We start from the raw sequence: 23,843 nt of genomic DNA, 5'->3' as shown, positions 1-23,843 counted from the left end.
AAACCATGCACTGGGCTAAATCCCATGGCTAGTTTTTATTTGTCCATTAAATACTTATGTCCAGTTTTAGGCATCCATTTATCAGGCGAAGCAGAGTGAGCCAGTATTATATGTTTGTGTTCTGCTCTGCAGGGCTTTAAGCCGAGTTCAGGCACAGTGCAGGAGCTGAACTTCCGCAGCAATAAGAACGTTTGGGGCTATTTCAGTGTTGGGGCCACGGGGGGTCTACATGAATTCGCCGATTCACAGTTCGGTCACTGCTTCTCCTGGGGAGAGAACCGCGAGGAGGCCATCTCGTGAGTCCAGTCACATACATTACTGTCCAAAACTTCGGATTAGTTTTGAGTCTTTGATAACAGCACAACATAGATTGAAAACTGTCACACATTGTAGATTTGTAAACATGACACTAAAAGGTGTTTTTATGCTGTTCTATTATCATCTCCTTATTGTAATTTCAAGTTTAATCATCTGGTCACAACTTTTAAAATCTGAAGCATGTTAGGTCTTTTATTTTGTATGAACTTGCAGTGCTGCATCAAAGCGTGGCGCTGTGCTAGACTTCCATTATTGTCACTTTATAAATGTATCTGGAACAAAAGTGGTTCTGTATTATTAGACTGATTCCAGGCCGGTCCTGTACATTACAGTGTTATTGTTTATTGTCTTTTAGTGTTCCTTGTTAAAAGGTTCTTCATTTGTTTGATATTGTATTGACTGAATGTGCTGATTTTGTCCTGTATTGCTGTGTACAGTAACATGGTGGTAGCTATGAAGGAGCTGTCTATCCGGGGGGATTTCAGGACCACCGTTGAATATCTCATTAAACTGCTGGAGACCGAGAGCTTCAGGAACAACGACATCGACACAGGCTGGCTGGACCACCTAATTGCTGAGAAAGTGCAGGTACGAGTACAGTCACATGAAGAGGAAGGTAAAGAAAAGCATTGTGGCTTTTTTTTTATCTGAAATGGTTGAGTAAGATATCAAAATGTGCTGTTGTTGTTGTTGTGTTGTATGATTAAGTCGTATTGTTATGCTTTAGCTTTCTGTAGTAAATAGTCCTATATGTATAAAATTGAAAAGGTCCAAAATATTTCTAAATGAAACCAAATCTTCGCTCTAGAAGTGAAAGAATACATTTGGAAGGTGATTTGATGCCCTAGTTCAATATTCTGGTTAGCTCTAAAAACAATAATGTCCATTTAATTGACATCATAAGATAAGCAACCTCACCAAAATACCCCAAACACACCAGCAGTACTTGTCCATTGGGGTAGTTTGGACACTTGGGGTAGTTTTAGGCTGAAGTTTGAGCAGCTGGTGTTGGTATATAACAGTCTGTAAATTTAATAGTACACTTACTTTTATATCTTCATTTCATTGTTTGCTTGCTTGCAGTGTGTAGGTAGCAGTATTAGCATTTCACCTCTTTAATGACCTCTTAATTCAGAGTTAAGTGACAGTTCAGTGAAAAATGTACACAAGATATAAATCAGCTGTAATTTAAAAGCAGGAAACTTTATATTTTCCTCCAGAGAAAAACAGTTTACATCCGGAGTTTCTAATATGGCACGACTTCAGGGGTCTGTTGATGAACCTCTGATGGAATGATTGAAGATTGATTGCATTGTTTCCATGGAAATATTTGTAAAATGTGTTTGTTGAATCACGTTCATGAAGACAGAAACTTCTCTGGGACTTCTGATGGCTGGTCAGAAAGTCAGATAATAAAAATCCCTGTAATTGATTACAGGCTCATTTGCATACTGCTTCCTTATGTGATAATGATATTGCGAAAGCCAATATTGACGTTAGAATAAACAAAACGTTCACCTGTCCTGTAGGATATCTCTTTGTTAAATCGACTTCCTGCTAGGCTCATGTTTGTTTACATCTCTGCGCGTTTGTTTCAGGCGGAAAGGCCGGACACCATGCTGGGAGTCGTGTGTGGAGCCCTCCATGTAGCCGATGCTAATTTCAGGAAGAGCATGTCTGACTTCCTGCATTCGCTCGAGAGGTGAGCTCTTCAGTTAAAGATTCAATCATAGACTGATTTACAAAACAACAAGGACTTTAAAACAACTTCTGCTTATAATAACGCTGGTTATTATATGATGTCTGTCGTATGTCTTTGACTGGTTTAGTGTTTAACCCAATCTGTAGCTAATCAGGTCAATTACGGAAAGTCGGCTCCTCGGGCTCTTCAGTGTGGCCGTTTTAATAACTCATATATGCTTGTCATGCCTGTGGCATCTGATACAATTCTAACTTTTATTAAATGCTATTTTTATGTATATTAAAATATTCAGTTTTACGTAAAACAAATGAGGAGAACTAAAATTTGCTGTAACAAGGTAACAAGCCCCTTTACTTACAGCGTCCTTGAGAATAAAGCCACACATATCAGAACATATCATTTTATTTTCCTGTGAAAACCTTTTTCACACTAACAGCACTTTTGCAAATCTCTGCATCCACACAAGAACACAAACAACTTGAAAGCTCTCACATGAGCATGACAGCACAGTAGAGGATGATGACACCTGACATCAAACACATCCAGAACACAGAGAGCATTCACAATTCACAGTGCACAAAATACAGTGCAAAGCTGGTTAAAGTGGCAGTGGCAAGTTACAAACGCAGAACGCTTTCGTTTTCACAGTCCGATTTCTGCCAGAAAATAAAAGCTACACAGAAAGTTCACAGAAGCCCCAGTCATCAGTTGCATTTCAGAGCTCTGCGTCCTTCATTAATTAATGGCATGTTGTCAGTGTTTTCAGAAAGCTGTTATTATGATGTTGAAGCTTAGACTAAAGAAATCTGGTTTCCAAAAAGTTTGATTTACCAGATATTTCGCTTACCCCAGATGTAGTGGAGCGTCTTCTAGCCAAGATACGTTTAGTGCGCAAATTTCGCTTATTGTTAGTTTAAAATTGAAGCTACAACAGGTGTTGTCTGAAGTGTCATACTCTAAACCACGTCAGCAAGTCTGCTTGACCGTGCTGAACAGTTTTGAGGATGTATATACAGAAAAAGTTTGGATAACCTTTGACTTCTGCTGTAGCAGCGTTAGCCGTGTAGCTTCAGTTTAAAAATAAAGAAGCTAAAATTTGGTCGCCAAACATGTCTTGGCTGATCAGCCACATCTGGGGAAAGAGGAACATCAGATTTTTCATCTAACCTTTCCTTTAAAGCCAATATCAGTTATTGGTTAAAGGGAGGATGAGTTGTGTCAGTTGGAAAAGTATCATGTGGACGGTCTACGTCGGTCTTTGGTCTAGATTAGAGCTCTAATCTGTGGTTTAACTGTGCTCAGGGGTCAGGTGTTACCTGCTGCCAGCCTGGTTAACACTGTGGATGTGGATCTGATCTACGAGGGAATCAAATACTCCCTTCAGGTAACAGAAGCTTATGAACTAACCTGTTCAAGCCTGTGGAATCTCTGTGGTGGTCTTATTTCTGACTGATCTGATGCGTGATAGGTGACCCGGCAGTCCCCCACCACCTACGTGATCATCATGAACAGGTCGGATATTGAGATCGACGTCCACAGGCTGAGCGACGGCGGCCTGCTGCTCTCCTACAGCGGCAGCAGCTACACCACCTACATGAAGGAGGAAGTAGACAGGTGTGACTGGCTGTATCTAAACCGTTTATGTTGCTCATGATTGTATAATGTGTAACTCTGTGTCTTTGCTGTTGGAAAAATATGTCTCCAAAAAGTAACTTGGCTTTTAATGAAAGTTGCAGTAACAGGATTTTGCTGGTATCGAGTTGGACTGTATCCGTTGGTTCGTTTGTCTTGAAATTCTGACACAGTGAAAATGGTACACACTTAAAAATAGATGGTTCTTCAAGGGTTCTTGACTGAAGAAAATGGTTCTGTGTAGAAGCATGACTACTCAACGAACCTCTTGCATGATTAAAGGGTTCTTTGCATCATGAAACTGTTTTTCAGATTGATGGAGAATGTGCTGTAGATGGTTCTGTATAGACCCTTTTTGTAAAAAATGGTTATATTTAGCACCAAAAAGTGTTCCTCTACAGTTACAAGCTTGACATCAAAGCAATAGAAGAATCCTTTTTGGTGCTATATAGAACCCTTTTAAAAAAGGTTCTATAAAGGTCCATCTACAGTGCATTTAATACATACCATACCATACCATCTGAAGAAACCTTTCATGATGCAGAGAACACTTTAATTATGCAAAGGGTTCATTGTTCATGGTCCTATATAGAACCATTTACTTTTCTAAAGAACCCTTGGAGTCTTTTTTAGAGTGTAACTTGACTACATTATGCAAAAAAAAATTAAATACAAGGCTTTATTCCACCAGCGACGACTGCATATGAAGAAGTTGTGTGGTTGGTGTAGCATTGTGAGTAACGCCAGCAGGTATGGGGGGGCTGATGGGGCACCGCCCCCCACAGGAATTTGATTGGGAAACTCCAGTGAACGAATTTGTCCCCTGTACAGCTACCGGATCACTGTGGGCAACAAGACGTGTGTGTTTGAGAGAGAACGGGACCCTACGGTGCTCCGCTCACCCTCTGCTGGAAAACTGCTCCAGTACATTGTGGACGATGGAGGTCATGTGACAGCTGGACACCCATACGCTGAAATAGAGGTGAGGCAGGAAAGCTGTGGAACTAAGCACTCTGGGTTCCAAGCTACATTCACTGGCCACTTTATTAGGTACACCTTGCTAGTAAAAGGTTGGACCCCCTTTCGCCTTCAGAACTGTCTTAATTCTACATGTCAGACTTTCAACAAGGTGTTGGAAACGTTCCTCAGAGATTCTAGTTGGTTATTTGAGTTCCTGTTGTCTTTCTATCATCTGGAACCAGTCTGCCCATTCTCCTCTGACCTCTCACATCAACAAGGCATTTTCATCCGCACAACTGACCGCTCACTGGATATTTCCTCTTTTTCTGACCGTTCTCTGTAAACCCTAGAGATGGTTGAGCGTGAAAATCCCAGTAGATCAGCAGTTTCTGAAATACTCAGACCAGCCCGTCTGGCACCAACAACCACGCCACGTTCAAAGTCCCTTAAATCCCCTTTCTTCCCCGTTCTGATGCTCGGTCTGCACTTCAGCAAGTGGTCTTGACCACCTCTACATGCCTAAATGCAGTGAGCTGCGGCCGTGTGATTGGCTGATCAGCTATTTGTGTTAACAAGCAATTGATAAATAAAGTGGCCAGTGAGTGTACATGGTCCAATTGACAACAATAATGAGCTGGACCAAAAGTAACTTTGCTAGTTTAAAATGGATTAAATATATTCGTATTTATATTTGCATTTATAAGTATGTTTATAATTGTATGTATATGTTTTTTTTATAATTACATATATGTTTATAATATTCAGTATCAGTCCAGATACAGGGCTGATGTCTTTAACCAAACATTTTGGGTTATTTAGATAATAATCTGTGGTCTGTATGATGTGCAGGTGATGAAGATGGTGATGACGCTGACGGTTCAGGAATCAGGCTGTGTTCATTTTGTGAAGAGGCCGGGTGCAGTGCTGGAACCAGGCTGTGTGGTGGCCCACATGGACCTGGATGATCCCAGTAGTATTCACCCTGTAAATACTCTCCTTTCTCAGAAGTAACGTCATTCAGTGCCACCGGATCCTCTGAATTACGAGGTCCTTAAAGAGCTGAAATATCAACATTGCTACATCCGTGCTAATAGCAAACTATTACTGTCCTACGCTGAAATGACATCACACAAAAGAAAGTTTGTAATTAAACTTTTACGCTGTTATGTAATAACACCAGCTATTCTGGATGTACTCTATCATTGCCATAGCAACTGAACTACCACACAGGACAAATCTTGCTGGTTTGTGTTGGGTGTTTTGACGAGGTTGTATGATATCCATCCATATCCAATATCTGCATTTCAGCCTTTTAATAACTTCACAATTGACAGCATTCTGCAAAGTTTGAAAATGCACCTGGACAAAATGCCTACTTTTCAGTAATCCCATTCATTTTTCCCATAGAGAAATTTCTAATTCTGAATATGGTCATGATGCTGACTACAAAATGATGCACGTCTTGTTGTGCTGATGGTGCTTTTTTCAAAAGATGCAGTAAACGGGCCAAGATGAGCAGAATGTTCCTGTCTTGTCTAATATTATGGATTCAGGGCGATCATGTGTGATCATATATTATCTCCCCAAGCTTTACTTAGCATTATAACATTGTTCTTCACTCCAGGTGGAGCTGAACACTCAGCCTTTACCTGCTCAGGAGCCCCTCCCCATGGTGGGTGAGAAGCTGCACCAGGTATTCCACAACGTCCTGGAGAACCTGGAGAAGGTGATGGATGGGTACTGCCTCCCAGAGCCCTACTACAGCAACAGAGTAAGAACACAGAGATTGATTTTTTTGGTTCATTTTTGTTTCATAGAATCATTACTTAAAAACTGGAACTATTGGAAAAGTATTGGGGGAAAAAAAGTTTTGAACTGTGAAATATGTAAAATGGCAAATTGCCCAAAAAGGATTATTTTCTTCTCGATATCTAGGTAAATACAGCCATACGAGCTCTCCCATTTACTTATACTGGAGCCACGAGGCTAATGTAGTTCACAAAAATGGTAGTTTATACTTATAGGAGATACTGTTATGTGAAAAAAACTACACTTTTAATAGATAGCAGTGCGTCACACAGTGTCAGAGACAGAGACTGCTAAACAAATCCACACAGTTTGAGGTGATTGGTAATTTAGACATGCAGTTTGTTGATGCTGATTGATACATAAGCTTCTATTACATGTTATAACATTGCATTACATTAGCTCCAGTGCTAAAACAGAAGCAAACTTCAGACAGCAAACATCTGCATTTAGGGCAGTTTCACCAAAATATTGCTTTGCAGGCCCAGTACAGTGTTGTGATTGCCACTGAACGAGAGTTAACAGGGGACAGTGAACATTATGCCTCTCACAGTAAAGTGAACTGTTGCTTTAGTTTCTCAGGGCTGTTTCTGTCTCTGTGGTGTTGCTCTCTGACCCTCTGTCCTCTCTCTGATTAGCTGAATAAGTGGGTGGGCACTCTGATGAAGACCCTGCGTGACCCCTCCTTACCCTTGCTGGAGCTGCAGGAGATCATGACTAGTGTGTCCGGGCGCATCCCCATTACCGTGGAGAAGGCCATCCGTAAGGTCATGGCTCAGTACGCCAGCAACATCACCTCCGTCCTCAGCCAGTTCCCCAGCCAGAGGGTGAGCTCACGCCAGTTCAGAGCAGTGTAGGCCAAGGGTACTACCATTATACTCACATTCAACTTAACAGTGCTAAAACGAAACTGGTCAAACAAAAGAGAATTATTATATTCCAGCATGAGAAAATATGTAAATGTATAAATACAGAAATGTATCTGAGCATTTCTGTGAAAGTGCAGTGTTGTGTGATGAAGTATGACAGTGTTATGTGGCTTTATCAGTATAACGCATTTAAAAGCTTGCTGAAAGTGCAGTGAATGGTAAATATTCAACCTGAGGATTGCATTACCACAAACTCCAATACGGTATGTCAGCTAATAGACTGTTGCAACGATAAATAAAAGATAAAAAAGTGCTGTAAAGTAGAACAGTGAACAGGATCACACAGAGACGGATGGCTGGACGTTTATATAGTTAACATGTGAGGAAAATTCAAGGCCGGATTAACCCTTAGAAGTTACGGTTACAGGAATAAAAGTATGGGAATTATGTCGAAAGTACAGATTGTAAACCTACATTTGCACATTTTTTTATCCTGATTGGTCATTGCTTGACATCAAATAGAAGGCAGAATTAATCAGAACCCAATATTCTGAGAGTTAACTGTCTATGTTCAGCAGATAAGCAGTGGTTTGAAAATGTCAGACTATTGATGGTAGTAACTTATTTATTGAATAATGAGTTAATGTTTATCAATAAGTAATAGAATGGGTAAAGCAATCACTTTAACACCGCTTTCCTGAACGGCTTGCTGCCACAGATAGCCAATATCCTGGACAGTCATGCGGCCACTCTGCAGAGGAAGGCAGACCGTGAGGTTTTCTTCATGAACACTCAGAGCATCGTGCAGCTGGTGCAGAGGTGAGCACCACCGGTCTTATCGGGGCTGTTTAAAGTGGAGCTGGAGTTCCAGAGCATATCTCAAGGTCACTGAATCAGTCAGATACAGTAGAAAGAACAGCCACACGTGTTCCTTCTAGTGAGCCATTAAAATGAGTCAGAAATGGTAATGGGGAAATAAAGGGAGCGAGCAAGCCGCGGGTGAGTTATCACTTAGTGAGCGCAATCATGCTGTGTATATATAGCATGCACTCCTTTACATTTTAGGTGCCTTTCAGGTGAAATATATAATCTCTGAGCATTCTCTCAATGTCTGTTACATTCAGTTACACTCACATAAATTCCATTAGGTGCTAATTTATCAGCTAGTTTTTAATTCAAAATATCTATAATTTTATGTATCAAGATTTATAGATAATTTGGGCTAAGACTAGGTTTAGTCTGTGTATGGAAGACTGAAGAGTTGGAGGAATAGTTCAATAAAACATGTTAATGTTAAAGCCATCAGTAAGTAATATGCAGATTACATCATTCTGTTGCTAAATAGCTTTAGCCACATTTGCATGTTTGCTTGAGGTAATCAGTAAAGTTTAATATCCTACCGTCATGCTGAGGTTTATTTGCTTGTTTGTGTTCAGGTATCGCAGTGGTATTCGAGGCTACATGAAGTCTGTAGTGTTGGACCTGCTGCGGCGCTATCTGCAGGTGGAGGGGCAGTTTCAGCAAAGTAAAATATTCTTATTTTCCCTGGAAAAAGACACTAACATCCAGCCCACTCTCAAACATACTGATTAAAGCCACATCTGAGCTTACATTTTTAAAGCTACTCTATGTAAATTTTGGGGATTTGATCTCTCTGGAAGAAACGTGTAATGTAGCATGCAGTAGAACAGGTCATAAGGTGGGATGTGCTTCAGCTCCCCTTCCCCGAGGAGATGAATCTAATGACTGAAAAAGAATTCAAACAGAGCGCAATCTAAACTTAAACAATGGTGAATGATGTGTCTTCTGAGGATGTGAGTGAATTATCTGCTATTGTAATCATATTTTCATCAGTATGATCTTAATTTTGAGATCATTTGAGGCCTAAACATTGAGACTGACCTTCTTTTTGAGTCTGTGTGTGATGTTAATACATAAATATGTACATGGTGTGAAAAACCACCCACTTTTAAAGGATTATTTCAGGCTTTGTAGGGTGACTTGCAGCACCCAGTCGCCATATTTTATCCTGATTTTACTCTACTCACTTTTTTTCAGTTCTAACTAAAAAATCTAACGTAGCGCAGCTTTTAAACGTAATGAAAATCTCTGTTTCTAGGGTTCCCTGCTCTGACATGCGTGACTCAGCTCAGAGAAGACCTGATAAATAGTTTAATCACATATTTTGCAGTTTCAGAGAACAGTGTGGTCATAATGTTTTTGACTTATGTTTAAAGTGAATCATCAAATGACTTGTGCCCCTTCTCTATCTGTCTGTCCCAGCCACATATGATAAATGTGTGATAAACCTGAGGGAGCAGTATAAGCCGGATATGACCCCTGTGCTGGAGTACATCTTCTCCCATGCTCAGGTCTCCAAGAAAAACATCCTCATCACACTGCTCATAGTAAGTCTTCTAGATTCAGATTTACTCGATTTAGCAGCTGCTCTCATCCAAATAGACTTAAGACAGTAATGGGGTGTTTTGACATAGTAGTTAAATCATTCATCGTTCTGTTTGAAGTACGATACTGATGGGCTAGCATCGCTCCTTTAGCTAATAATAATACTATAAACTAGACTTGGGCAGTTTAACTGTTCTCATTGCATTGTTAACAGTTGATGCTCAACAGCAATATTGTTTGTGTGTAGAGTTCACAGTGTGAAAGATGCAGGCAGCTGCTGACTCTAAGATTGATTGTACGGACGATAATATTGTGTTTAAAAGACATTTCTGCAATAAAAACTGAAAAAATATCCTTCTGCATGAATATTATCAAAACTGAGCAGCCGTATTTCTGGTTCCTTATTAATGAAAGTTGCGTACAGTGCATGTGATCGAAAAATAAACGCACAGATTTCACAGATTGTTCATCATTTTCATATTTGGTGTATCTGTGCAGTTAAACTCTCTCATCTGGTAGGAGTGTGTGTAAATTTGTATGTAATTAACAATATCCCCAATAATATGAATAAAACATATTATTAGAGGAAAATCATCACATCATTCTGTAATTCTGTCATCTTTATAAAACCTGTTTACTCTTTCCAATGGTTGTAATCTTAACACTATAAAGTTTGGTCACTAGGGGGAGCAGTGCACTCACTGCTTGACCTCACACTCTGCCAACGAGCACAGCCATTGGCTCCTGAGCTGCTGTATGCTGTTTTATGGGCTCTCTACTGAAACATCTGCATGGATTAGGGCACATTATATGTAAATGAGGTGCTCGTTGGCTGGATCTTGATTTCACTCACTGAAACCGATTCACTATTTGGGCTCAAATCTCCACTCATTTCCGTGTTTTATGAAAGAGTCAGACGCAGAGCTCATACGTCATTAAACGTGGTCTAATCTGTGCTCTTTTATGTAGCTTTGCTGAATAAGGGCCAGTGTGTGTGTTTGTTTGTTTGTTAATGAACTAATAGATCATTGGGGAACATAGAGGTCACTTGTGTGATCTGATTGGCAGGACCAGCTGTGTGGACGGGACCCGACGCTATCGGATGATGTTGTGGTGATTCTGAATGATTTCACTCAGCTCAGTAAGATGGAGAACTCGAAAGTCGCTCTGTGTGCCAGACAGGTAGGTAGGAGGCCTGATCGCGTCTGATCTTTGACCTGTTCTGATCTGCGTGTGTGATTAACCTTCGTGGTGCAGCAGGTTAAAGAGTTTTTCCTGCTTTGCAGGCACTGATTGCGTCTCATTTACCCTCTTATGAGGTGAGACACAACCAGGTGGAGTCCATCTTTCTGTCTGCTATAGACATTTACGGCGACCAGTTCTGCCCTGAAAACATGAAGGTGAGCTCAGATAAATTAGCCCGAGACGACTGTTTAATGTAATGTATGGGATTTGATTAGCCAACTGGTTCAGATAAAGTGTTTGTGTAATTTCACATGGCTATATATATATAGAATAAAAATCAGACTTTAAAAACTACACGCTGCAGATTCACACTGGATTAAAGTCATTTTACAATTATTAATGTAAGACAGTAAAAACGACACACACTGCAGATTCATACTGGATTTAAATGACTTAGATTATGCCACCTCCCCAGGTAAAACCAACCCAGGACTCATAGGGCTTTGTGTAGAAATGAAGCTCCTTATAACACTTCCTCTTTCGCCTCACATATTTTTCTCCTCAACAGAAACTCATCATGTCTGAAACCTCCATCTTCGATGTTCTACCCAGTTTCTTCTACCACAGCAACCGGGTGGTGTGCATGGCTGCTTTAGAGGTACATTTTGATTATTGTCTGTTTGTTTTATCTGAAGAGAAAGTAGTGATGAACATAAATAAACTATACAGGTTTCATCATAAATAATAAGAAATAGATGTTTTTAGTGTTTGTATTATTTCATCAGTAAGGATGGTGAAGATGTCTCTAGGGCCTGTTTATAACACCACCTGTTGAAGTTTTATCCCTGAGTGTATGTGAAGGACAGTGTTTGTCTGTGTTCAGGTGTATGTTCGGAGGGGTTATATAGCCTACGAGCTGAACAGCCTCCAGCACCATCAGCTGCAGGACGGGACGTGTGCTGTACTATTTCAGTTCATGCTGCCCTCATCCCATCCCAACAGGTAGGGTGAAACCCTTACCCCACTCTAACCTGTACCAACATGTGTACCCACACATCTGGATTGCTCTGGGCTTTGAGAAAGTTCCGTCCAGATCTGAGCTTAAAGCAATGGTTCGGCCACAGATCGAATCTTTCCCCCCTCACTCCAAACATGGGTGAGCAGCCAAGATGTGTCTGAAGTTTGCTTCTTCAGTTTTACACTGGAGTTAAAGGCTGAAGTAGCAAACAAGTAATGCAAGCTTATAGCTTATCAATTGGCATGATGATAACTGCATGTCTGTGTCTTCACATGGTTGCCCTGGAACAGTGTGGAGGTGTTCAGTGATCTCTAATAGACTTGTATATCGCCTCGTACCTCCAAAATGGTAACTTTACAGTAGAAGGTTAAAACCTACTTTACTTTCAATGTAAGTCAATGGAACCAGAATTCTTTCCAAGTCATTTTGGGTCATTTCTTTTAGTCCATTCATCATGAAATTTACACACAGTGTGAAGGGCAACATATACTTTCATATTATGTCAAAAACTGGAAAAGGTTTTCTTCTGACAACAGCGATATGTGGCTTCTGATACTGTTCTCTATAAACACCAACCAATATATAGACAGAATTCTGCCATTAACTGGCTAATACAAATGTTTTTGGCTATGCCAGTGGACTTAACCCATAAATAAGTCTGTTGGAGATTACTGAACAACTCGAGTGTGACACGATTTAGGCATCCAGTTAGCACTATGCTGATTCATGGCAAGCATGTCTTGGCTGACTACATTTGGGGTGCGAGAGGAAAACTGATCAAATTTAGTTTGAATAAATCACACACAGAAACTGTGTGACACTCCACTAATCTGGCTCTGTAAATCATGTAGGCGATCTGTAATACTTGGCGTAAGGACCAGTGGGTAAATAAATAGACTTAAGCACTGCATTTTTTTGCTTTTCTCTCTTAATTTTCCCAGTTTGATTTTGCGTCTTATGTATGTTTCCCCACAAAAGAGAGCCGAACACCAGAGTGAGCACCTCCATGCCCAAACCCACGTAACGGCCTCTTTATTTCTTAAAGCCACTAATTAACTGTATAACTGGTATTGCAGTGGAGGGTGTGCACCACTAAAGCAACTTCTCACTCTCATCTCGCTAACAGGTCTAGCCTGTGGTTTTAGAGCCTGTGCTAAAGCTACACTGGGCAGTGTGGAGGCCGTGTATGTCCATCCTGAAACTGTATTGGGCTCTTTCCTTGACTTTCACAGTGGTTGTATGGGGGTAGCGGCTTGCAGTGAGAGTGTATGGAGTGCCACTGGTGTGGATCAAGTGATTTTGTCAGTGAGAGAAGATCTTATACACAAGGATAAACATGATGCTTATCTGATCACCACGTTGGTGCTTTTGGAGGACGTAGCAATAATGAGGACTTGATTTGCAGATGCCTGATTACAGTCACATAAGCCTTCCTCCTCTCCTGGTCTGGTAGCTTCCAGCTTGAGTGTCCACAGCTTGGTTAATCACAGCGAATCACATTTTTAGCATAGTAAATGATGAATATTCACTGCACAGGCGTTTCCTTTCTGTTTTCTATCTTATGATATATTCAGTAATATTTCAGAAAAAAAAAACATAAAAAAAATAACCTTTGCAAAGATTGCAGTTTATATTTTAGTTTCATTTTAGTTAAATTCAGCAAATAAACAGAAACTGTATTAAAATGTGCAGAAGTGTGTTCTCTGTAGAGGGCGTGTTCTCTGTAGGGGGCGTGTTCACTTATTTTCCTTTAGGAAATCAACAAAATGCTGTTTAACTGGTGGCGTCCAAACTTTTTCATATAACTGTGAAGTTCTTACTCAAGAACAAGACATGTATTGTCCCTGGCATAACAAAACATATCTTGTATGTCTGAAATGGGGAAAAAAATATTCTTAACCCCAATGTATGTGATTGTCTAATGGTTAAGAAAATTCATTTTGATTAGTAACATTATTTTTCATTTTAAATAATTCAACTATATTATTTTTGTTGAACACAGAGCCTGAATATGAAAATCATATACAGTCAGTGATTGTACTCAAATCCGTACAGTAGATTTAGACATAGGAAAATGTGTTTACACAGTCAAAAAAATTGTAGTGATACAAATGTATCATGCTATGTGATATTAACACATTAACTTCCACAGCCCTAATGTTACAACATTGACCAGTTTTAGTCCATAACATGTTCACAGTGTATATCACAGCATTTGAAATAATAACGAAACTGGATAAAGGTTTTGACTTGACAGTGACAATATATAACTTGCTCATATTTGAGTGCTTAACTCAACAACATCTGGACATCAGTCTTTCAGCAGGAACTGTAGTGTTTCTTTAAAATGTAGAGCTCCGGTCTCTCTTTTCTTTGCTCAGCTCTGATTAATGCTCTGTCTGGAGTCTGTGTGTCCTCTGCTTTTGTAACTAAGGCTTGAAGCAGTTAAAGAATAGAGGTTAAGGTCGATGACCCCTCGCCTAACACTGACCTGTGAATGCTCTCATTACAGAGGGAGCAGTCCCACCTTGAACAGGTAGAGTACGAGCTCCTCCCTGCCAACCAATCAGCTGCCTCTGTGCTCTGTCTTCACCTGGCCTGTGTGTCTGTAGCAATGCATGCTGGGTGCACCGTTTTGCATTCATTATTCCGATGCGATTGATAGCGTTTAGAAGGACAGGCCCTGTCTGACGGGGACAGTTCAGTTCAGCAGCTGTAACAGCACTAGCAGTGACCATGTTAGACCTGTTTGAACTGACCAGACCTCTCAGGTTTAGGTCCTTCCTAATTTATTGTAATTTGTGGGCTTTTCAGAAAATACTGAATCATTTTTGAAAAGTGTCAATCAACTGAGCTCCCAGTCAATTAGGGCAACTTGACGAAACCTCCATCAATCTGTACAACTGAAAAATGTTATATTTATATTTATTATAGTTCCTTTAATACTTACATATTTTAGTTATTTTATTTGGTCAATCTAAATCCACATTTAATTACAATAATTGAATTTTGATGGACAATTACAGCACTCCTCAGTGTAGTAACAGTTGCTATGCTTCACTAACTCCATTTGTTGTGTGGTGAATAAAGAAAAATATGTTTAGCAAAGTCATGTAAAATAAAAATTTTAATAATATTCACTACCTGCAAGGTGAGTCTTGTTTTCAGGCTTTTTAGTTGCACGTTCATACGTTTGTTCAGAGAAAAGCTCCTTAAGGCTGCTTAGCTTTGCATAATGGTCACTTTCATTGAGCTGCTAGCATTGCAGATAACTCCTCTCACTTCATTTTCTGAGAGGAATGGTCACCAAAACCTCAACCTTAGCTCGTTTTTGTGGAGTAAAACTCTTTATGGCATTTCCAAGAGTATTTTATCTGTTTATTAAAGCTAAAATAGAGAGATATCCTTGTGTTTTAGAGTCTGGTTAAGTTAGCATCTCAACTTTCTGAGTAAAACAGTCACTTCTGAGCAAAAGACAGACATTTTAGTGTTTAGAGTAAAATTCAAAAGTGCCTAGGTCTTAAGACACCTACTGTCAACTATTACCTACTGTTTTGTTTAAGCTGTTGAGTTTAGATGTTTTTAAAATTATTAGGCTAACTACAGCATTAACTAGCTAGCTAGGTAATGTAGCTAACTAGCTGAACTAGCTGACTGGTTTTTACATTTAAGTGGTTAATTTTTTATCTATTTGAGCAGAAATTCAAGAAAATATAAACATGACATGTTAATGCAGTAGTATTACAGAGTTTTCTGTGAAAACAGTTGTCACATTATTATTTTTAGAGATTAGATGCAGACTAGCTGTGCTTTATACATATAAAGTATAGCAGAAAACGCATAACATAGCAGAAATACTGTCTTCCCCCCTTCTAATAAATCGCATATAGCTTTGTATTATTTGTAATATGATGTTAGAATGTTAAAAAAACAGAGGTGGGCATTAATGGGCATAACCCTTTAGAGGCATGCCTGACAGAGAAGCAGTAAACAAGGACCATCCTGAAATTAAAATGGCCCTTTTTTCTTTAGTTGGTGTCTCTGGTCATATTTAGGATCCTTGTTTGAGAGTTTCGAATCAGATTCTTCTGAAAAATATTATTACCGAATAATATCATGTTTTCTCTGTCATGGAAAGAATATTTGGTGCTATTTTCCATTCATGTTGAGTCCAAATCAAGTCCAAATAATTATCTAGAAAATATAATTAGAAATAAGTGTAATGCGGGTTTGTTGTGGAAGTGGCTTGTGTTGTAGCTCCAGATACTTTCTGTCCTCTGTGTGGCTTCAGTACAGTCAGCACTGTGTTTTCTTGTTCAGGTTCGTGACTAACGCTCTGACTCCTCACGCGAACACTAATACGCAGGTTGTCGTTGGCCGTGAGCAGCTCTGATCAGTTTGAGACGATGCGGCGGCAGGGCAGCGAGCTCTTCCTGGATGGATCGCTGTCTCCTCCCTGTCAGAGGATGGGAGCCATGGTGGCCTTCCAGTGCTTCGACGACTTTAAGAGGTAAGGTCTTTATTTCTGGACTGTCACAGTTAGTCGTTTAGTGGATGCCCTCGTGCAAAGCAAATTAGAGCATAGACAGACAGTCGATGTGAAAGCCATGCAAAGTACCAGGAGATGTAAGAACGTAAGAAAGATGAATCAGTGCGAGTGTAGACGTGTATCTTAAACAGTCTGAAACAGAGCCTAGTGAACACGCATATATATGGGTTTTTCGTTGCATTTTGATCTGTGTGTTTTTTACTCTTTTTAATTGTACATCTTTCTGGAGGCTTCCTGGTTATGTTCATCTAATTCAAATGAAATACCTTTTCCTCACTTCATCAAAATAGTGCTTTTTAACAGTGTTACTATATCAGTGTAAAACTACTGTAAAGTAGCACGGATTAACTGAAGATTGCATACGGTTCCTCAAGTGAGCAAGATGAAAAAACAGATGAGCGAGGCTAATAGGATAATATTTAAGGCTGGGAAGAACATGGTTTAAGATCATTTTTACAAAATCTGAAACTGTCATTGTTAAAGCAAAGTAGGTTCTGATCAATGGCAAGCTATGTAGTATTTTGGTAGTATGTGAAAGGCTGCACATAGTATGCCATTGATGAATTCAATTTTTTTGGGTGACCTATTTTTAAAACACTCATTTATTTAAAATACTGATTTATTTCTCTAAAATAATCAACAGATGACTCAGTTACTAGTATAATCAGTAGAACCGCTGTCTAATGCAGCCAAAGGTGTGTGAGAAAGCTCAGCAGTTATTTCAAAATGAACATGTGTGCAGGTGTTTTGATGAGGTGATTTCCTGCTTTGCTGACCCGCTGTGTGAGAGCTCATTGTTCTCTGACTCTGTCTCCAGCCTGTACGATGAGGAGAACAGCAAGGTAAGGCCTGGACATCACACAGATGAGAGACTCGCAGAGAGACCACACAAACATATACGCATCTTACAGAGAGAGCAGATACCGCGAACAGAGCCGAGAAGAAAAATAATGATGTACCGTTTTTCACCTGTGGCGTGGTTCTCTGTTTTCTGCAGAGCATGAGGGAGAACCCCATCCACATCATCAACGTCTCAATCAGATCGGCTGACACTGAGGACGATGATGCTTTGGTCAAAGCGTTCACTGACTTTGCTCAGTCCAAAGTGAGATGTTCTTAAATTCTTATTTGTCATGCATACAGCTGCTCATCCTGAATCTCTTATGGTTTCACTTTGCTCTTCTCCACTTCAGTCTGCCATCCCTCTGTCAATGGAGCATTTGTACATTTGGGCAGATTCAGTTTCAGTAGCTTCGGTCCTTATTTATTTAATTTAGTGCCATTATTTATACTTTTAATTATTGTCAGTTTATCTCACTAGCTGGATAATACCACACTAAAGCAGTTCTGACCTGGCTTGGTGTCTCTCTTTCTTTCAGAAAGCTGTGCTGTATGAGTACGGAATCAGAAGAATCACGTTCCTGCTGGCTCAGAAAGTAAGAGCTGGCGAAAGTTCATATTCAAATGTTAACTCAAAAATAAATAGCGAAAATATAGATAGACGCACTAAAATAATGTAGATATATTTAAATGTAGAAATGTGTGTGTAGTTTTTTGAGTGAACGTGTTTGGTTTTATTTGAACAGAGGGAATTTCCCAAGTTCTTCACTTTCAGATCCAGAGATGAGGTAAAAAAAATTCCAAACTTTAAATGCATCAGTGCTGTTTCTGTATCTGTATCTGACCTCATCCCGCTTCCTCTCGCCGTAGTTCCAGGAGGACCGGATCTATCGGAACCTGGAGCCGGCTCTGGCCTTCCAGCTGGAGCTGAACCGCATGAGGAATTTCGACTTAAAGGCCGTTCCCTGTGCCAACCACAAGATGCACCTGTACCTGGGAGCTGCTCGTGTAGAGAAGGGTGCTGAGGTCACCGACTACCGCTTCTTCATCAGAGCCATCGTCCGCCACTCAGACCTCGTCACCAAGGTATTATCCCCACCACAGAAACGTGTGTGTGTGTGTGTATATGATGCATATTATTAAGCTGTTAGTCCTGTATAACTTCCCAGGTTCAAATAATTAGAAAACTGAGTGGGTCTAAAACTGTGTTGCTCCACTTTTGGTGATTGCCCTTATTGTTTTTGAACAATCTGAAATCTAGAAGGTGTTATGTTAAGCCGATAGAGAGCTTTAACCAACGCAGATTTTATATGACTCCTCTTTCCTCCTGTGTGCAGGAGGCCTCGTTCGAGTACCTGCAGAACGAGGGCGAGCGCCTGCTGTTGGAGGCGCTGGACGAATTGGAGGTGGCGTTCAGTAACACTCCGACACGCACGGACTGCAACCACATCTTCCTCAACTTCGTCCCCACCGTCATCATGGACCCCATCAAGGTGAGAAGCCAGAACGTGGCAGGAAAATCCATGTTTATAGATAAAGTTTGCCGTACAGAGTCAGAAACCACAGAACTCCACAGTGGAGTATGTATGGAGTTAGGACCATGCTAATTGGTGAGGTGTGAGCTTCCATTACTTGTTAGTTACATTACCTCGTAGCTCCAGCAGATGTTTGTGTACGGTTCAGTTTTACCGAATTACGGCTATGAAGATGTTTTCAGGAGTTAAAAGTGGAAGCTGCACTTCTGCTCTGAAGCTGATAGATTTAGCTCCATCTGCTGGCTGAACGCTAACACCATTCTGCTGTGTCTCTCGTCTCCTCTCTCAGATTGTGGAGAACGTCCGTGCTATGGTGATGCGCTACGGCCGACGTCTGTGGAAACTGCGTGTGCTGCAGGCTGAGCTGAAGATGGGGATCCGTCTCACTCCCAACGGAAAGACCATCCCAATCCGCCTCTTTATCACTGACGAAAGCGGATACTACCTCGACATCAGCCTCTACAAGGAGGTGACGGACCCCACAACCGGACAGGTGACCTTTAAATCTCACTGCAGTTTTCAGCTCTTAGAGTTTTCGTTAGTTGGTGTCACTTGTGACTTCTGCTAGCTGTAGTTTTTATTTTGTCAATTATAATTTTTTAAAGTTTGATTACAATGTAAACAAAGGATCATGATAAAATAAATATATTTTACGAATAATGTATGTAAATTTAATGTGCTAATAGTTTAAAATGGTAGATGCTCAACATAAATGCTAAAAGAAATGAATTCATGAAAGATTTCCACATTTTAATGAAGGTTTGTATGTTTTATGTTGTATGTGACTCTGGCTCTTGACCGTTTTGTAGATCATGTTCGAGTCGTACACCGGGAAGCACAGCCCGTTACACGGAATGCTCATCAACACCCCCTACGTCACTAAAGACCTGCTGCAGGCCAAACGCTTCCAGGCCCAGAGCCTCGGCACCACCTATGTCTATGACTTCCCTGAGCTCTTCCGACAGGTGTGTGGAGATTCTCAACCTGATATTATACACACTTTATCTTAAAAAGGGTTCTTAAAGTGAGGGCGTTGACCCTTTGAGCTGGAGAGCTGGATTATTATGATTATTTGCTGTATTATTCACATAATTACATAATTATATAATTGATTATCAACAAACTTTACATTCAGTTTTATTCCTGATCTGACTGCTTCAGTTCTGCACTGTTTTGAACTCTAGAAATGACTATAACATGTAAAATGTTAAACCATAATAAAATTTCTCGTTTTCTACTTACAAACTTGAATTTGTATGATTTGAATGTTTAGAATCTGCAGAATTTCACCACCTGTTTCAATGAGGTAAGAGTGGGGAATAAACGCAGCATCCTTTTGTTTTTGCCAGCAATAACCTCAAATTCTAAGGGTTAAAGTTTACAAAAAGCCAGATGTCTAGATCTGGAACTTAAGTGTTAATTGCATTTACTTTTCCTTCAAGGACGGTCAGTTGTCATACCAAATCATAACTACCAGATTTTTAACAGATGTCCTGTTTTTTTTTCAGTCTCTGTTTAAGCTTTGAGAGATAAGCTAATGAAACTGTTGTCACTTTTAATGTAACTGCTCTGTCCTTGGTCTTCTTGTCCGGCAGGCTCTGTTTAAGCTGTGGGGGCCGGACGACAGCTACCCTAAAGATGTGCTGCAGTGTAATGAGTTGGTGTTGGATCCTCAAGGCAGACTCGTGCAGATGAATCGACTGCCTGGAGATAATGAGGTATTCCACACCCTGTATTGCTGTCTATCTGAAGGGGACACTTTTGGTGTCTGCCGGGTCTTCCAGGTGGTTGCTAGGAGTCCCGTTTTCTCTGTAGCTTTAAATCATTTTTTCATTTGGAAACAGCATTTTTTCCCACTACTCTGTATGAACTCATTTTGTTGTTTCTTTAATGAATTGAGTGTTCAAAATAAATCGTGTAATTGCTCTCTGTTTTCATTCAGGCCGGGATGGTGGCGTTTCGTATGAAGATGAAGACTCCGGAGTACCCCGAGGGACGGGAGATCATCGTGATCTGTAATGACATCACATATCGGATTGGTTCTTTCGGACCACAGGAGGACCAGCTGTTTCTGCGAGCGTCTGAGCTGGCCCGGGCCGAGGGCATCCCTCGCATTTACATCTCAGCCAATAGCGGTGCTCGCATTGGCCTGGCTGAAGAAGTCCAGAACAAGTTTCAGGTGGCCTGGCTCGACCCCAGTGACCCCTACAAGGTGACTGCTTTCAGTTAGTAAATGATGACGCTCTCTGAACATGTGATTAGTTCATTTACTGAAACCATCTGATTGTTATTGATTTCATTTTTTTTCTCATTTACTCCAAATGTAAATGTTTGATTGTTCAGTTTAAAATTAGCATGAGGGCACCTGCATGTCTAAATCATCACACATGCCTCAAACTGTGTGGAGTTGATCTCTAATAGACTTTCTGATGTGGTTTCTGATGCCGTATGACACTGTTGTCTTTAAACATGGACTGAAGTCTGTGACTAATAAAACGTTTTGTCTGTGCTTGGTGGACCTTTGTGTTGTGCTGTACAGAGATTGTCTCACTGCTGTTTTTCTGTCCTGCAGGGTGTTAAGTACCTGTACCTGACCCCCCAGGACTACACGCGCATCAGCACAACCAACTCCGTCCACTGCCGTCATGTGGAAGAGGAAGGGGAGTCCAGGTGAATCCGCTTCATCTTTCATAGCTCATTTTCAGTTAGCTTTAAGCTTCAGCTACCAGGCCATGTTTGGCACATATTTAAGACATAAACCAGAAGAGTATCTCATCCACCTCTGTGTCTGTTCCCTTTTAGACCACCTACATATCTCATCACAGTTTTCTTCACCAAATAATCACATAATGAACAGTGTGATTTGTATTTCAATGTTAAGTCTAAATAGCCCTTTTCTTCTTTATCTGGACTATTTACTCCAACATATTTACTCATTATAGCCTTATTCGGACTGAATTCGTTAGCAGGATGTCTGTTTTAAAATGTTTTCCCAGCTGTTACATCCAGACGCCAGTGAAATTACAGCAGGAATGAGTTTTAGTGGGTGGTATTTTCTACAAACTGAGATGTTTGCGTAACACGTGGTCAAATACTTCTGGACATAGAGTATATAGTGGGTACAGAATAGAGCTTTACTCCTGTTGCTGCCTAAAATTCCTTGTAAATGTAATCCTGTCCGAAGGAGGCTTAAGACATTGTGCTGTAGATATAAGATTGGGATTAATTAACATCTCGTTAAGCTGCTTACTTGAATGATGTCCTCTTGTTACCTGCTGCAGGTACATCATCACAGACATCATCGGGAAGGAGGAGGGTCTCGGGGTGGAGAATCTGAGGGGGTCGGGGATGATAGCAGGAGAGTCGTCACAGGCGTATGAGGAGATCGTCACCATCAGCATGGTGAGAGCTGCTTAGTAACTAGTTTTGTGTGCTTTTGGTGCAGATAATGTTGTGAGTGCTGTTTGATGAGGAATATTAATCGCCTCTGTAGGTGACGTGTCGAGCTATAGGCATCGGGGCGTACCTGGTTCGCCTGGGACAGAGAGTCATACAAGTGGAAAACTCCCACATTATCCTCACTGGAGCAGGAGCCCTCAACAAGGTCTTACACCTCTAATCCTTCATCCTACACGTAACACCATAATCATTACTTACTGGGTCACTAAGGGCCACACAGTTTCGACAGATTGGTAGTATTGCAGTTGCCCCATGTTAAAATATGCAATACAATATATATAAAATGCATTGATTAATTGATGACATTATAAAAGATATCAGTACCACATTACAGTAAGACCTACCCTTATGAATGGTTTAAAGTTTATTAATGATTACTAATTTGATTAAAACACTTTAAAAGTTATTAATAAGCAGTTCTAGCGCATAAATAAAACAAGCAACAGTGCTACTTGCCAAATAGTGAGCCCATATTCATCTATACCTTTAAAGCTCAGATGTTACTGATCTTACTTTGTCTTCTCCATTAGTCACCTATAAACCTGTCAGCTTCATCACATATTCATTTTTATCAGATCTTACTTTTGCCCTTTTTTTGTAACTGCTTATTAATGATTTTCAAGGTTTTTATGACCTCATTAATAACCATGAATGAACTAAACCTCTAATGAAATCTAAACTGAATTAACTCAATTCTGATGCCTTCTTGGTTCCTTAATGTTCAGTCCTTTGCTCTCCAAGCTTGTCTTTGTCTTTAGCATTTTCTCTACTATTGCTTTCGGATTTGTTTTTTCTCTGCTGTCGTTTAGGTTCTGGGTCGAGAGGTGTACACCTCCAATAACCAACTGGGCGGAGTGCAGATCATGCACAACAACGGAGTCACGCACACCACCGTGCCTGACGACTTTGAGGGGGTCTTTACCATCCTGAAGTGGCTCTCGTACATGCCAAAGGTCCGACTGTTTTGTCTTTAAGAACATTAGTGTGTTCATCAGTACATTAAATACAGCTCATTAGCACCACCTGTTGGTACCGCGCGATACTGCAGTGAGTAGTGTTGAGTTTTGTATTGTATGGCAATGAGTAATGTAATTACATAGTACTGTACAACATGTCATTGTTCTGTGTTTTACCGTTGTCAGATGTGTTATTATCTTGTGTTTTATGGTGTTTTGTGGCTTCAGAACAAGTTTGCTCCAGTGCCAGTGATGCCCCCTACTGACCCAGTGGACAGAGAGATAGAGTTTGTCCCCACCAAAGCTCCGTACGACCCTCGGTGGATGCTCTATGGACGTCCTCACCCCAGTGAGAGCTCCACTAACAACCTTGCATCAGACACAATCTGTCCTACTGCCTATTCATTTTGTTTATACCATATGTTCTGAGATTTGGTTTATTGGTGAATAAGAAACGACGCCTTGTGATTAGTAAGAAAACCATTTCCAGCACCAGTTGAAAGTTTGTTCACACTTGCATCGAAAGGTCTTCCTTTACTTTTAAAACGTTCCTCATTTTATAAAACATTTAGAAAGATGTAGTTTGTTACATTAAAATTGTTTTATTT

General features: G+C 40.4%; 1 protein-coding gene across 6 annotated transcripts in view; it reads left to right on the top strand.

Moving 5' to 3' along the window:
• acacb (acetyl-CoA carboxylase beta) overlaps nt 1–23,843 on the top strand; it is a 48,985-nt gene that overhangs the window by 17,115 nt on the left and 8,027 nt on the right. For 4 of the 6 annotated variants that reach the window (XM_017684192.2, XM_017684194.2, XM_017684202.2 and 1 more), the window contains 34 exons: nt 133–296; nt 756–906; nt 1,917–2,020; nt 3,323–3,404; nt 3,489–3,634; nt 4,484–4,634; nt 5,462–5,596; nt 6,237–6,383; nt 7,057–7,245; nt 8,006–8,106; nt 8,724–8,812; nt 9,571–9,695; nt 10,762–10,875; nt 10,980–11,093; nt 11,447–11,536; nt 11,762–11,880; nt 12,875–12,916; nt 14,409–14,432; nt 16,263–16,406; nt 17,188–17,287; nt 17,443–17,550; nt 17,825–17,881; nt 18,032–18,073; nt 18,156–18,371; nt 18,623–18,778; nt 19,110–19,313; nt 19,630–19,785; nt 20,416–20,538; nt 20,763–21,032; nt 21,393–21,490; nt 22,102–22,222; nt 22,314–22,424; nt 23,089–23,232; nt 23,464–23,584. In XM_017684192.2, coding sequence (XP_017539681.1) covers nt 133–296; nt 756–906; nt 1,917–2,020; nt 3,323–3,404; nt 3,489–3,634; nt 4,484–4,634; nt 5,462–5,596; nt 6,237–6,383; nt 7,057–7,245; nt 8,006–8,106; nt 8,724–8,812; nt 9,571–9,695; nt 10,762–10,875; nt 10,980–11,093; nt 11,447–11,536; nt 11,762–11,880; nt 12,875–12,916; nt 14,409–14,432; nt 16,263–16,406; nt 17,188–17,287; nt 17,443–17,550; nt 17,825–17,881; nt 18,032–18,073; nt 18,156–18,371; nt 18,623–18,778; nt 19,110–19,313; nt 19,630–19,785; nt 20,416–20,538; nt 20,763–21,032; nt 21,393–21,490; nt 22,102–22,222; nt 22,314–22,424; nt 23,089–23,232; nt 23,464–23,584 — 4,258 coding nt within the window. The remainder of the gene's footprint in view (nt 1–132; nt 297–755; nt 907–1,916; nt 2,021–3,322; nt 3,405–3,488; nt 3,635–4,483; nt 4,635–5,461; nt 5,597–6,236; nt 6,384–7,056; nt 7,246–8,005; nt 8,107–8,723; nt 8,813–9,570; nt 9,696–10,761; nt 10,876–10,979; nt 11,094–11,446; nt 11,537–11,761; nt 11,881–12,874; nt 12,917–14,408; nt 14,433–16,262; nt 16,407–17,187; nt 17,288–17,442; nt 17,551–17,824; nt 17,882–18,031; nt 18,074–18,155; nt 18,372–18,622; nt 18,779–19,109; nt 19,314–19,629; nt 19,786–20,415; nt 20,539–20,762; nt 21,033–21,392; nt 21,491–22,101; nt 22,223–22,313; nt 22,425–23,088; nt 23,233–23,463; nt 23,585–23,843) is intronic. The other 2 variants (XM_037531330.1, XM_037531332.1) reach the window with 2 other exon arrangements.

Source organism: Pygocentrus nattereri, chromosome 20, assembly GCF_015220715.1.
Source record: "Pygocentrus nattereri isolate fPygNat1 chromosome 20, fPygNat1.pri, whole genome shotgun sequence".
Classification (NCBI taxonomy): domain Eukaryota; kingdom Metazoa; phylum Chordata; class Actinopteri; order Characiformes; family Serrasalmidae; genus Pygocentrus; species Pygocentrus nattereri.
Note: the sequence above shows the minus strand (reverse complement) of the source record. Positions and strands in the feature narration are given on the sequence as shown.